This window comes from Miniopterus schreibersii (genome assembly GCF_964146895.1).
Source record: "Miniopterus schreibersii genome assembly, chromosome: 15".
Classification (NCBI taxonomy): domain Eukaryota; kingdom Metazoa; phylum Chordata; class Mammalia; order Chiroptera; family Miniopteridae; genus Miniopterus; species Miniopterus schreibersii.
Window position 1 is genome coordinate 45796498 of NC_138115.1, and position 15057 is coordinate 45811554.

The following is a 15057-nucleotide window of genomic DNA, read 5'->3' on the forward strand; positions in this document are numbered from 1 at the left end:
GGCGGGGCGCGGGGAGAGGCGGTGCCTGAGCTCGTGCCCACCCCAAAGCCAGCCCTGAGACAAGGGCCTGGGCGCAGGGGTCATCTGGGAGGCGATCCAGGAGGCAGGAGGGAGGGAGGGGAAGCAGGAATGGGGGGCAGCAAAGAAGGGGGCGTGGGGAAGAAGGCCATCGCTGTGGGCGACCGGCGCTCCAGCCTGTGGGGTCCCCTAAGGAACCGTGTAGAACACACCTCAGGACTTGACCTCCAAGGGAAGGGGAAGCTGGAGCGTTTATCTACAGAGGGCCATGACTTATCTGTGAGGGTTCCCCCTGGGGACATTAAATCCCTCACCCTTGGGGGAGGCGCTGCTGAGCAAGCCCTGAGCCCTGAAGAAGTCAGGCCTGAGAATCAGAAGCACAGGAGGCGAGGGAACTCAGAGGTGGGTTGAGGGGATGGGGCAGGGCACCGGGGTGTCTGCCACAGTGGGGACGGGCCTTTCCTCAACAGCATCTTTCTCCCCCCCTGCTCCCACTGCTGCCAGGGAGCGCCCTCACACACGGTTCTTTAACTAGCACTTTCCTGGGGCAAAGGAAGAGCGCCGGAAGCCCGAGGACTGTGCACCGAAGGGGAGCAGGCTGGGTCGGCCTAGACAGGAGAGGGCCGGGGCCAGGCTGTGGGGTGGTCGCCTCTTCTGGCACCAAGGCCACCTTCCTCACTCCAGTTCAAACAGACTGATGTGAGGGGGCACGTGGGGGGGAAGGCAGTGGGCTGAGACTCACCCCTCGAGCATCGACAGCCGCGTACATGATGTCCATCCAGCCTTTAAAGGTTGCCTGGGAACAGGGAGCAGAGGCGCATCGGTCCCTGCGCATGCATCTACACCGGGCTCTGTTTTGATTCACTTCTTTGTTTTTCTCAGTGAGCACTGGTCCCCCTGGAGCCAGTTCTGATATGTCTCTGTATCTCCCAGGGCAGAGCACAGTGCCTGGCACACCCTAGCTACTCAGGGGTTGTTTGTCAGATGCATACATGAACAAATGGTGGAATGCAGGAACTCGTGGGTAACTGCATGACAAATGTGTAAGCAATTCCATTGACACTTGAATGGGTAGCGTACTGAATGCACAAGTGGCTGAAGGTAAGGTATTAAGGATGGATGGATGGATGGATGGATGGATGGATGGATGGATGGATGGAAGTATGAATGTGGTTGAGTGTCATCATCACCAGCATTATCTATCACTACAAGAGACCTGGAACATAATTTATTACCCTCTAGGGGATAATTTGCAGGAGATTGAACATGTGGCTATACTATGTCTATTTTGTACAAGTAGTGAATTCTAACTCATTACCTGATACAATTCCATGGCAGGCTCATCCCTTTATTCTAGCCTATTAGCTCACATTGGTCTAATTGCACCACTGGGAGATCACACTCACTGGTAAGGCCCTCTCCTCTAGCCTTACGGTGTAGCCTGTAGGAACAGGGAATGACCTCAGTGTAAACTGAGTGCTAGCCCCTCCATAGCATCTTCTGAAAGATCCCAGTCCCTCCATGTAAAAGAGCAGCCCAAGGAAGAGTCATGGTTGATGTCAGGACTCACCACCTGCAGAAGTGCGAGGTAACCCATGGCAACATTATCAAAGTTGACCTTCATGTTGACCCAAAAGAAGTTGCCGGTGTAGTTTTGAAGTCTACATTCAGATTTGTTATTCACGATAGTCAAAGGCACAAGAGAAAAGTCTTTGTTGGTGGTGTTGATGCACCGCCCAAATGTCCCTGAAAAGAAGTTCATGCCCATGATGCTGAAGATGAGCCAGAAGATGAGGCAGACGAAGAGGACGTTCATGATGGACGGGATGGCACCCACCAGGGCGTCTACCACCACCTGGGGGGAAATGCAAAAGGACCTGGAACCCCGCCAATGCCCCACCCTCTCTGCTGGATCCAACTTCTTTCTATACTCACTCAGGCTGCTTCACGAGCCAGTGGCCTTTGGAAGCAAGAAAAGTGGGTGAATTAGTGCAATGATTCAGACTCAGAAGACTGAGGGACACTGGGCGGCTGAAGGTGGGTTTGACCTTCTCTAAACTTCATTCAGGGCAGCTTTCAGGGTCTTCGCTCAAGACTGAGGAGGTGGGTGAATATACAAGTACACATATGCTCATTTAGGGATGTGAGGGTATGTGTTGTGCTAGCATCTACAGATTTCTAGAAACATACTTACAACACATGACAATGGTGTATAGTATGCCTTGGTTAAGAATCAATGGCAACCTAATTACATATTCACAAATTTGCCTATTTGTAAATTAGCAACCTGGAGATAAAATAAAATAAATATCAAGCTACTTCAGTCATAAGTTCCTAGTGTTTGTAAAGGTACAAGTTAATTTTAAAAATCCACTTTTGTATTTGAAGATCTGATGTCTTCCTTGAGTTGATGATGGAGGAAGAAAGCAAAACCTCACATCTGTACCAGGAGACTATTGTAATTATGAGGAAGGGGAGGGGGAAATTCGCAGCCCCTCGTCCCCCCATAAAGCAAGGGCCAGGCTTGTGAGCATTCCACCCTGAGGAAGGCAGTGAGGGCAAGGTGGGTGCTGATAGAGACGTGAGGAAAGGCATGGATGAAAGGAAAAATCCATTCGACCCTTATGACTGCCGTAGGTTGGAGAGAAGATGTATTCTAGTGGGTGGTGGCTGAGAAGCTGAGCTGCTAATGCCACTACTTTTGAACGGAGTATCAGGGGAAAGGCTCAGTTGTCATGGAAAGATGAAGAACTTGGGATGCTCCGAAGTCTGGGCAATGAGGACATCTTGGCAGAGTGGGGAGGTTGAGGTAAGGGATGCTTATGGAGCCATTAAGGAGGATCACTAAGGGTAGAAGTGAGGTCTGAGTCCTGGCAGATGTGATGTTTGACGTGAGAAGGGAAGAGGGGCTCACAGAGGGACCTGAAGGGGAACTGGGAGAGTCAGGACTCCCCAGCACCGCCAGTGTCCAAGCAGAAGCGAGGACCCTGAGCTGACCTGTGGGGTTGGGGCCTGGAGCTCAGGGTGAGTGGTGTGGAGGGCGTAAAGGGGGAAGCGATACTAAGTGTTGCAGACCAAAGCGCTGTGGAGAAAGGCCTTACCCGCATGCCTTCAAATCGAGACAGAGCCCGCAGTGGCCGCAGGGCGCGGAGGGTCCGCAGGGCTTTGATGGATGACATGTCAGAGTACTGCAGGATCTTCGCTATGAGGGTCGTCAGTGAGATCTGAGTGCAGGCAGAGAGCAGAAGCATCACTCTAGGATTCCAGAGGGGCGCTCCTGGTGGAAGGAGACAGGAAATCCCTCCCGCCCTACTCTAAGCCATCGCCCTGGCTCCAGCCTTACTCTGGATTCCGATGAGAATTCTAGAGAGTTCAGTCCCTTTCCTTTTATTAAAGTCTTCATTCATCACTTATCTTAAGCCCTGAGAAAGAAAAACCCAGCCTCCCACATTGCCAGCTCCTGGTACATAGGTGGCCAGGCTCTCAGTGTATTAAACCCACGTCTCCATTCCCTTCTGGGGCGTCACCCGGGGCCCCAACATCCTTGAAACTTTGATTGACTTTCAGAGATTTGGAGAGATGATGTCCCTTCCTGAGGGTTATGCAAAAGTTTACTTTGAGGAATACAAAGTTAGTCTCAATTGTACTTGCTCAGAAAAACAAGGCTCACAGTGTCCTGTCTGGGTAAGGTCTAGTTTCCTCTCGACCCCTGATTTCTTTTTGACCTTGGGTCAGTGCTTTGCCAGTCCAGGTTGTTCTTTCACCCTTTGTAAGATAAGAGAGCCAGACTAAGAGGATTCCAAGGCCCCACAGGCCTGTTCTTCAGTCAGAGTGACTGGCATGGGTCCACGAAATCCAGCCTTGATAGACAGCTGAGACGTAACGGCCGAGTTCAGAGTCCCTGTTGGTCTGTTAGTTTCTCAAAGGGTTGCACAGGACAGAAACTGACATGGAAAAAAGGCCACACCATTCAGGAACTCTGAAGGTGCCGGGGAGATACCATACGCATAGGATTGAGCTTGCTGGAGTCTGTGCATCAGTCCTAGGAGACCCCACTGTAGCACGACTGGTGGGCCGAATTCAGGCTTAGCTTACCCTGGCAGCTAGGTGGGGACGGACACCGGGACTTCAGAAGGGGAGGGATCTATATGTGGGTGCTAGAGCCTCCAAAGATGCTTATTCTCGGAATGGGTGGCATATTCCACCAGGGTAAAGAACTAGAATGGAAAGGACCCCCTTCCTTCACCTGTGCAAGGCTCCATACACCAGCAGGTGGCACCCAACTGCATGGTGACAGAACAGGGAGGTCTGAGGCCAGCTCCATGCCGGACCCTGTTTAGTCTTTCGCTCAGCACCCGAGGAAGGTCGGCTCATGTGCAGATCTGCAGCTGGGGCAACCAGGGGCTGGGGCCTCTCCGTCAAAGCCCTCTACCCAAGCCCAGCTCCATTCCCACCGCTCAGGCTACTTAGCCTCCCAACTGGTCTCCAGGCTCCAGTACTGCATCCATCCCACCCTTTCTCCACTGCAAATCCAGTTACGATCATATATCTCCCATTCCCATCCTTCACTGGTGCTTAAGATAAGCACCCTTAGCATAAGCTCCATACTCCTTAGGCTGTATGACACAGCCTAAGCCTAGTTTTCCAGTCATATTTCACCCATATATTCTACCCAAATCAAATTGGTCCCTAAATGCACCTGTGCCTGTGTCTTTGCTCAGGGTCACCTTTTAACTAAGATTGCAACCCCCCCCCCCCAGTTATCTTTGCACCTCGGTGCTCCTGCTCATTTTAAGCCCTATACCTAATGCCCCTTCTTATATGAAGCCTGCCTAACACCCCCCCCCCTTCCAGTGCAAGCAAGTTAATGTCTCTGTGTCCCTAAATGCTAATTATTTCCAGCAGTGCTCACCACATACTCCCTTTAATATGTTTATCTCTCCCTGTGTGTCTTATCTGCTGGAATATTGAAGCATAAACTCCTGGAGATACAGAGTTTTAATTTATTGGCTTCTATATATCCCAGAGCACTTCATGAGTCAATCCTATATTCAGTAGTTATAAATAAACATTTGATGAATTGAAGGAAAGATAGAAGCATGTTGGGGTGGATGGAAGAAGGAAAGAAAGAAGAATAGCTGGATGGAAAGTTGAGGATGGGTGTATAAAAAATGGGCTAAAGGGTACAAAGATGAATGGTATAGATGGTCGAAGGGAAGGAGGGAAGAAAGCAAGCAAAAAAGGCAAGAAAAAAATATGGAGTAGTAGATGGACGGGATGGATGGATGGAAGAAGGATGAGGCCTGGGTAAATGAATGATGGATGGATGAAAAGGTAGATAGAATAGATGCATAAAGAGATTAGGAACAGATGGAAGGTTGACTGGATGGATGGATGAATGGATGGATGGATGGATGGATGGGAGGAAATGGACAGGTGCGTGGAAGAAAGGATAGAAAGATAGAAGACTGGATGGAAAGAAGGGTGATGGGATGAGATGTGCTTGAATGAGTAAAAGGAAGGGTAGATGATTGAATAGATGGATAGAATAATGAATTAAAATATAGGAAGACAGAAGGCCTAAGGACCAGTGGTGAGATGGATGAACGGAAGGTCAGGATGGATGGAGGGCAGAAGGGAAGAAGAAAGGGATTTTGAGAATGGATGGATGGAAGGTTGGAAGGAGGGAGCTGACAGAGAAGATAAATGGAAGAGTTAAGGTGAATGGATGTTTGGAAGGAAGGGAAAGGGAGGGTGAATGGTTGGATAGATGGAAGGAAGGGTGGAAAGAAGGACGGATGGCCAGATGATCACATTTAAAGCTATCAAGACTGAAGCTAGTGAGACCTACATAGGTTGGGATGACTGCCCCTAACAGGGTGGGTAGCCAGAATAAAACATTTTACATTCTTCTATGAGTACTTATTTTATGCCCAGAATTATCACCTGTGACTCAGATTTCAGGCCTTACAGCTAATCGCTACGGTACAGTGGCCTGATGCTGCTAGCACATTGGTATCAAGAAAGAAGAGACTTGAGTGCTCAGAGCTGCTGGGGAGGACCTGTCAACAGAGGGGGTGGACAGAACGTTCTGTACTGGAGCCCATCCAGCTTCAGGAGGCAAGCACCAAATACAGACGCATTTCCTGACACCTCTGATGTGCAGACCTTGGTGCTGGTGGCTGTTGAAGTGGGGGAGGCAGAGACGAACACAACACGTGTCTCCCCTGCCCACAAGGACCCTCATCTGTGCACCGGTGAACAAATAACACAAGAAGCCATCTTGCAAGGCCAAGAGGGCAAAGGCCTGGCCAGAGATGGAAGACTGTAGTGGTTAAGACAAGAGAGAGATCACGTCTAGCTCTTGGGGTTAGTGGCCACAGGTAAGTGTGAGTCTGACATATGAGCATCAGCTCACCACGTCTCCAAAGGGACCCTCTCTTTTTTTTAGTGCCCCTGGGGAGAAGTTAATGGTGTTAGCTCAGCGGTTCTCAATCCTGGCTACACATTGGACATATCCAGAAGTTTTATAGAATACGGATGCCTGAACCCCCCATCCCCCAACCCTGTACCCCAGGATCTGAGATATCTGAATCTTTGGGAATAGCAGTGCTTGTTCATTGTACTTTTAAGAGCTGCCCAGGTGATTCTAGAGCGCAGCCAGGGCTGAGGACCGAGCTGGCAGGTGGGCCGGTTCTCTGGGCTGCGCATTCCTCAGCTCCCTGAATCCAGAAGCCCTGTCAATGGATGCAGGGTCATAAGACCTTTGAGAGCCTCATGTGCCACCTTGTTTTAGATGTAAACTGCCGAGGACAGTAAGTGGCCATTCTGGATGGAGGCCTAGGAACTGAGGACTCACCTGAGGGTCACTGTTGTGGCAAAATCCTGTCCTGCCTGGATCTTACCATTCACAGGTGTGCAGGGCCATTCTCAGACCCCTTGCCACGTGCTCAAGACTTTTCTTTGGCGTGGCCCTTGAGGGCCAGGCCTCCGGATTTTCTTGGGCAACAGCAGCCACCAGTCAGAGGTGAGGCCCCCACACCACACGTTCGCCCGCTGAGCTACTCACGTTCACAATGAGGAAGTCCAGGCAGCACCAGGCGTTGGTGAAGTAGTTTTTGAAGCCATAGGCCACCCACTTGAGCAGCATCTCGAACACAAAGATAAATGTGAACACTCTGTCGGTGTATTCCAGCAAGGCCTTCACCGTGGGCTTCTGGTCCAGGTAATAGTCTTCAAAGGCCTGGGAGGAAGGGAACAGAATGGCAGGCTGCCTGGACTCATAGTGCTGGGGCCCAGTGAGGGGAAGGACCTGCCAGGCCTGCCCTCAGCCCCTGGGAGGGTTCTGGTAACCAGCTTGTTTTCTCTGCTCTGGGGAGGTGGGGTAGTGGAGGAGATGCTGAGAGATACAAACCAGCCTTTCTGAGCAAACAGTACGTGTGGTCCTGCTCGTACTTTGCAGGGGAGCTGAATGCAAGTGAGAAAGGAAACCTTCTCCAACTGGGTTTTGAAAGTGAAGCAAAGGGATGCTTACTGGGACTTGGTTTAAAAATAAAAGCATCAAAAGGATGTTCCTGGCAGTTCACAGAAAGGAAGGTAAGAATCGCCAAACAAACCCGTGAAAGAGAATGTTGGAGCTCACTGGTGATCAAGGAAATGGACATGAAGAGAAGATGCCATTTTTCTTTGATCAGATTTGTGAAGGTAAAAAGGCGCAGGGAGCCCCAGGGCTGGTGTGGCCGTGGGGAAGGGGCCAGCTCCTCTGCTCCATGGCCCCTGGGGAGCGAAAGCCAGTACAGTCTTTCAGAAGGCTGATTTGGTAACATGTCTCAAAGGCTATAGAAACTTAGCAACTCTGCCTTCAAACACTTATCCTGAGGACACTATACGTCCTGGTGCCCCACCTGGTGCCCCACCCAGATCCTGTTAGAGGGGCCAGTGCGCCCATCCCCCGCCTGCTGTGACCCTTGGCTGCTCCGAGCTCCTAACGTCCCCCTTTCCTGGATGTCCCTGGGCTGAAGGAAACTGCCTCCACCTTATGAGGTTTAAAAAGGCCTCAAGGCGGGACAGCTCTGTGGCTCCCTTTAAGCTTTAGGGCGCCAGTGGGATCGGCCTGAGGACGGACCATATCAAAACCCGTGTCTTTTCCTGGCTCCTTTCCCTGTTCTCTCTTGCTTCTCTCCCAGGCTCCCCCTTAGACTGGAATGGTCTACACGGCCACCACTACAAGAGACAGGAGGAGCTACTTACTGAGAAGACTGAGTGAAGAAATCACAATGCCTGGTCGTGGTTTCAGTTTTGTAATGTGTGTGTTACATGCATAGGGCAGATGGGAAGGAAGTGCACCGAATGTTTTTGAAGTGAGATTCTCTTTGAGTGATAGGAAAATGGGTGATATTTTTTCTTTGCGTTTTCCCCATAATTTCCAAGTGGGGTTTTTTTGGGTTTTTTTTTTGCACTTTACTTTGTCAGATGAAAACTCTTGTTATTTTTTCCAAAGTACTCAAAGTAAAAGCATAAGGAAGACTAAATTTGGTGCCAGCCTGTTCAGTCCCTTGGGGAAGGAGACGGGAGGTGAGTGGATTGCTGCTGAGGCAGGATCTGAGCTCCCTGCTGGGGATGGGGAACTTGTGGAGAAGCGGGGTAGAGAGAGGGAGGGAGGGAGGGAGAGTGGAGCAGAGAAAGCTGGAGAGAAGGCCCATGGCGAAGACTTGAGAGCCAGCGAGGGAATGAGGGCCGCACCCAGTCAACAGCAAATGTGGTGATTACTCCCCTCAGGGAGGGCAGGACCGAGGGAAGGGTCAGGTAGGTGGCACCGCCCAGCCTCCTTTTACCCTGAGATGGGGCCTCGGTACCCAGCCCTGGGCTGAGACTGCAATTCCAGGTGGACAATCAGCGCCCTGCGCAGGGACAGTGGGCACCTGCAGGCGCTGCGGCGCCCTCTCCAGCCCCGCTCCGGGAAGCCCTGTGCTCCCTCTGCTCCCCTGCTCAGCGCCATCCCAGCCTCACTGGCCTCTCACCCTCCGATCAGGCCTTCCCCGCAGCCTTTGCTCCTCCAGAGGCTCAGGCCACCCCCGGAGCAGTTTGGGGACCCCTCCTGGGAAACCTGCCATTGAAGTGCGTGCCCAGACGTCCAGGAGATTGTTTTCGAGGCGTATCAGACACTTGGAGCTGGGAGCCAGGAGAGTGGGGTTCCATCCTCCGTTTCACTGACTAGTTGGGAGCCCAGATGGGTCCCTTCATGCCTTTGGGCTGTGACCGCCTCATCCATGAAATTCAGACAGTTGGGCTGTGTTGACATCTACCTTGGTCCATTGGGAAGATGAGTGGAGACTGTGTAGTGACACTAAGCCACTGCACTGAAAGAAGCATCCTTCCCTGTCCCATAAAGCCGGGGACTCAGCAAGGGGCTTAGGAAGTGTCCCCTAACTCAGAATTTCTTTTCCTGCAAGGCTTTGTTATTCAAAGTGTGGACCAGCAGCCTCTGCCTCAGCCAGGAACTTTCTGGAAATGCAGATTCTCAGGCCCCAGCCCATATCTATAGAACCAGCAACTGCACTTGGACAAGCTCCCCAGGTGATCAGAGTTTGAGAAGTGCTGTTGTCATGAGTTGCTGTGAGCTATATTCACAAGTGGCTTGATAAGACCAGGAAGGGTGATCCTGTTTGTAGTGGGCCTTCAGAGAGGGTCAGTGTGCTTGGGGGCCAGAAAGTGCCCGCCGGGGGCTTTGGGATCAAATGGGGGCAAAGTTAGGTTTTGCTACTGACAAGCTGGGTAACCTTGGACAGGTCCCTTAAGCCCTTTGAGTGTCAGTTTCCCCATCTATAAAGTGGGATGCACACACTCACTGCTTGAAATACCTGCGGCCAGGTTTAGCAGGCCAGGGCATGGGCACCTCCAGCACCCACAATGCCCTGCTGCCCAGAGGAGCCCCCCTGCTCGGCTGCAGCTCTCCTTCCAGCCACACATTGGGGACCTGCATCCCAGGGGTCAAGGGAACCCGCTGATGCAGCTCCAGGGCTTTGGGGTCATGGAGACCCCATGTGGAGGCACCGGGACAGGGGTGCCGCCTTCCCTTACCAGAGCCCCGCTGCTGAGCAGGATCATGAAGATGATGAAGCTCTCAAACCAGCTGTGCTCCACGATGCGATAGCAGGTCTTGCGCAGTTGCCAGCCCACGGTCCATGGGAACTTGGCGGTATCCACTTTGCAGCAGGGACAACGACGCATGCAGCCTGTGGGGACAGGTGACGGATGGTAGGTGATGGATGGTGAGTGATGTCTCGCTGCGAAAGGAGGAGCATTTTTGCTCCAGCCCCGCAGGGAGACCACTCTGCGGCGAAACCCACCTGCCACCCCTTTGGAAAATATTTCTTTCCTGAGATATGAGAGAAGTGGGGTCCCTCACAAGGAGCGTCTCAATCCTGCCCCCAGGTGTTCCTCTCCACCATTGGTCTTGCCCACTCTCATCTCCTCCCCACTCCTTCCTTCCCACAGATGACCTCTGTGGTCCCTGTGCTCATGCCCGCCTATCTCTGGAAGCCTGCAAGCCTTGCGGCCTGGACCTGGTGGTGTCTGAGGAGCTGTGCCCTGAGCCTCTGCTGAACTGAGGGGCCACCACATGGCTGGGATGGGGCTTGGGTCCAGCCCAGCCCAGGGTCATGGAACTGGAAACGGGAAGTGTTTTCTTTTTTAAACAAATTTAATGTTTTTGTCCTGGCTGGTGTGGCTCAGTTGTTGGAGCATCTTCCCATGCACCAAAAGGTCGCCGGTTCGATTCCCAGTCAGGGCACATGCCCAGGTTGTGGGTTCAATCCCTGGTCAGGGTGCATACGAGAGGCAACCAATTGATGTTTCTCTCTCACATCGATGTTTCTCTCTCTCCCTCTCCCTTCCTCTCTCTGTAAAAAACAATTAAACATTTTAATGTTATTATTGAGGCCACAATTTCATGATGCGTTTATTTATTTATTGCACAAATGTCTACTGAGAACATCATACGCCTCATTGTTGTAGACACTGAGGAAAAGAAAAGGAAGATGCAGTCTCTGCCTTCAGACTTGACACAGAAAATTGAAGGCCCCGGAGTCCCTGCCCTCCTCTGGCTCTCTGTGTCCCAAATCAAGGGCGGTTATGGTAGTGACCCCTCTTTTCCTTTCAGCCTCAGGAGGCCTAACTTACAACTGAGTGAAGGGCTTTCAAGGGGGACAGGGAGGGCACAGCACCCCTGGGCCCTGCCTGATGTGGCGTGAGATGCAGATCCCGCCCCTAGGCTGCCACGATTTGTGGCATTTGTGTCCGAGGCTGGTCCCTCGAGCCCGGGAGAGAGGCAGCAGGAGCCCCTGTCTCCTGTGGACCCCAGGCCTGCATACACAGGAGCCCGGACGAGTGTTGAACTGGATCCTGGTCCTAATTAACGTCAGTGTGAGGAGGCCTGTGGCCGCCCCTTTACCTTCTGTGAAGCAGTCATCCGGTTCTTCAAGGTCCTCCGCCAGCTCAGGGATCTTCTTCAGGATCTCCTCAGGGTCCAGGCCATCCACTGTGCTGCCTTCGGAGGAGCTCCCGTCGCTCGCTCCCTGCAGGGCGCAGGCCCAGGGCAGTGAGCTCAGCTCTCTGAGGGGCCCGGGGGAAGCTGCACCACAGGTCGGACCGTCCAAGAGCTCGGAGATGCAGGGAGAGCCCCTCGGGGCTGGACCCACGGTGGCTTCCCTCCCTCATGTGTTTGCAGCCTTGCCAGCTGAGGCCCAGAACAGTGATGCTCTGTGAGCTACACGAGGCTTTCAAACCCCCTGCCCTGATGGAGGGCTGGCGATGGCCCGAGACACCGTAATTACACCCATAACGACTCTGTGCATTCGCTTGGCTTGAATATTTAACCATGGAACAATGCCACGGGGGCCTGCAGCCCTCCCGGCAGCTCCAGCCCCGTAATGTCTCTAGATGAATTCAATTAGGAGCTGACATCTCTCTCCTATTAGTAAACCTGATAGCTTGGCTAATGGACCCAAATGGTGGGGTGCATCCCATCTGTCACTGTCAGGCCCCTCCCCCCCTGGCCAGGGTCACGGACAAAACACAAACACAAACAAAACAAAACCAACGCCCAGCAACTGTGGACTGAAAACATCGAGTAGAGAAAAACCTGCCAGGGGAGTCCTTGGAAGGCTCCGGAGGAAATGTGGTGTCCACGTGTAGGAGGCGGCAACCCTCGCCCAGCTGGAACTGAGTGGCTGTGCTCACCCTGGGCCCCCAGATCCCTTGTCAGCCCACCGCTTATCTCCCCCTGCTGTGGTCAGCCTTGCCCAGGGGCATGCAGCCAGTCGCTGGCATTCCTCAAGCTGAAGGGCTTGATAACTTTAGGGGTGAATGATGTTTCCTTATCTTCGCCTAGCCCAGTGCCTGTCACAGGGTCCACACTCAGCAGCTAGGGGTCAAGTTAAATTCCTGATTTTTAATACAGTGTATTAAAGATGCTACATCTTTACATACACCTGTTTCCCCATAGCTCGTTTTCTTCAAAGATTTGTAATGAAAGTTTATTTTTACCTCTTATAATACATTTCTAACCCCTGAGCCCCTTTTTCCTGCTCAGTCTGCGTAAGGCTGTCAGTAGACTGCTCAGCACAGACAGCCTCGCCAGCACCAGAATGTTTTTGGCTAGAGAAAAGGCCTGGACAAAAGAAAGCGGGGGTGGGGAGCCACAGGGGAGACTTTCACCCACGAGCCACTCTGACTGTCATCTGCTGGCTTCACCCAGCTTTCTCTGTGCATTGTCTTTGGTTTCTTTTTTCTTGGCTGTCATTTTCTGGGCACTTATTCCATTTCAGGGAAGAGCTAAACACTTGACAAGCAGCCTCTCATTTAAGCTTCTAAAGAATCCTACCAAGATTACCGTTCAGTTTCACAGATGAAGACATGGAGGCTCAGAGAGGTTGAGGAAGTGGTCCCCCGCCCCCAGCTTCTGGAGCCTCTCTCTTCCCGCTGAAGTCCCTGGGGCTGGGAGGGACTTTAAAAAATTCTCCGGATGTGATGTGAGGTTAGGAGGTCAAGTGCAGCCTGGAATAATACCCCCCTCTCCAGGAAGCTCACATACCTACCTCTGCAGGGGCCTGAGTGGCCGCCCCGTCTTTCCACTTCTCCCCCAGGTATGGAGCCAAGTCCTCAGAGGACGTTCCAGAGCCTGGGCTCCTGGGTGTCAGGGGGTCCTCATACCTCCCGACTTGCTGCAGCTGCTCCTGCTAGTGAGAGAAGATCCCAGCTAGGTACCTGTGCCTACCCTCAGCCGACCACTTCTAAATCTGACGAAACTTTGCATCTACCTCCTAGTCCGCCAGGGCTAAGGACCTAATACATGTACCTAAAATCTATCCATTCACCCACTTGTGCAAAGTGAGCATGGAGACTCGATAGCCTGATAGATCCTGTTTAACTCTTGGCTTCATTACTTACCAGCTGTGTGACGTTAGGCAAGTTATTTAACCTCTCTGATCTTCATTTTTTCCCACCCGCAAAGTTGAATTGGCATGTTCTACTTCAGTCAGTTATTTTGTTGACTACATATGTTCATGCTTATAAAACACTTTGAAGAAAGTGTTTGGCTCAACAGATATTAACCATGATCATTATGAATTGTCCAAAGGTCAGAGTGGTAGTGAACTTGGCCATCGGGAGTCCCCCAAGGACCCCGAAGTAATTAAAAATGCCTCTGAGTGGAGACAGCCGTCACAGAGTTCACGTCCTTTACTCTGGGGGTGGTGATGCCCTGCCCTTGGCTGTTACCCAGACAAAGGCATGTAAAATATGGCAACTGATAGCAGCTGCTGGAATGCAAGAGAAGTGACAGCCACGGGGAAGAAGGCTGTGGAAGAGCCACACACTCAAAGCACCGCTGTCTAAGGCCACTCAGTGGGACGACCAGCAGCCCTGCATGTCCCTGGGCCCCACTGGGGTCCCTGCCTTCCCATATTGTGCAGAAACGCGTGCCCCCGGTCATTGAGAAGAGGTTAATGAGGTTGTTGACGCATCAGCTTAAAGTAGTAGGGAGCTGTGCAAAGCACTTAAGGGATATATCACCAAAGGCTGAAATCCTTTGGTGCCAAAGGGAACAAATAACATCCCTTGTTGGGAAAAGCTGGATACATGAGTCACACGATGACCAGGACCCCGTAGGCTTCTGGTGAAGGTTAGAGGAGCCTTGCTCTTGGACAGCAGCCTGTTCTTAGAGGAATCTCATTAGCATCTCACACAGGGAGCCTGGGTTTGGCCCAGCAAATCGGGTGGCTGTATGAAAGACCCTCCCGAGCACCTCACAGTGGCCTGGGGCTCAGGGCCGCCCCTGCTCCCTGCTTGCTTGGGGGATCCTGACCCTTTCGTCCAGGTGATCCAAGGCCATCTCCTCCAGAGAGCATGGCATGGCTTGTGCTTCCTTATGTCAAGGGCCCCTCTGCCTGGCTCGCCTGGGGCTCTTCAAGACTGTGCCAGCCCTGATGTTGGAAAATCTCTGCATCATCATTTCCCTTCTGCCCCTATTGTTCCCCCCCAGGCCCCTTCCTGCTCCTGGGGGCCACCCAATGGGAGGACTCTCACCTGCTGGTGTGGGATCACCTCCTGCCGGCAGCTCCGAGCATCCTCCGCTTCCTCCTCCAGGTCATCGAGGTCAGATTCTCCCTCGGCAATAGGCACAGAGACCCATATGTTAGGGCTGGTGACAAAGTCACTGTGGCCGTCCCCAGGGTCTCTGGGCGCCGAGAGCCCTCTGGGGGTCCCCTGGGCTGCATCTGGAGTGATGTGGTTCTCGCCTTTGGCGCTGGACAGCGGGATCTTCACCACCAGCTGGGGCTCTGCCTTGGGCCGGGGGAGCAGGCAGAGGCCGCGGAAGAAGCTGCGAAGGGCCTTCATGGTGCGGTGGCCAAAGGCCTGGACCCGGGCCAGGGCCACCTGCAGGTTGTTCATCTCCCCGTCTTCCTCTGGGGCTGTGAGGTTGTCGGCGCTGAAGGAGTTCAGCAGCAGGGCGATAAACAGGTTGAGCACCTGGGGGGG

At 52.6% G+C, this 15057-nt stretch overlaps 1 protein-coding gene across 1 annotated transcript in view; it reads right to left on the reverse strand.

Annotated features, from left to right (window-relative positions):
- The window catches only part of SCN10A (sodium voltage-gated channel alpha subunit 10), a gene marked incomplete at its 5' end in the record, with an annotated part of 68670 nt that overhangs the window by 12341 nt on the left and 41272 nt on the right, over positions 1-15057 (reverse strand). The window contains 8 exons of the mRNA XM_081159304.1: positions 761-814; positions 1589-1873; positions 3120-3242; positions 7088-7261; positions 10099-10253; positions 11471-11594; positions 13116-13256; positions 14605-15048. Of these exons, the coding sequence (XP_081015430.1) occupies positions 761-814; positions 1589-1873; positions 3120-3242; positions 7088-7261; positions 10099-10253; positions 11471-11594; positions 13116-13256; positions 14605-15048 (1500 nt within the window). The remainder of the gene's footprint in view (positions 1-760; positions 815-1588; positions 1874-3119; positions 3243-7087; positions 7262-10098; positions 10254-11470; positions 11595-13115; positions 13257-14604; positions 15049-15057) is intronic.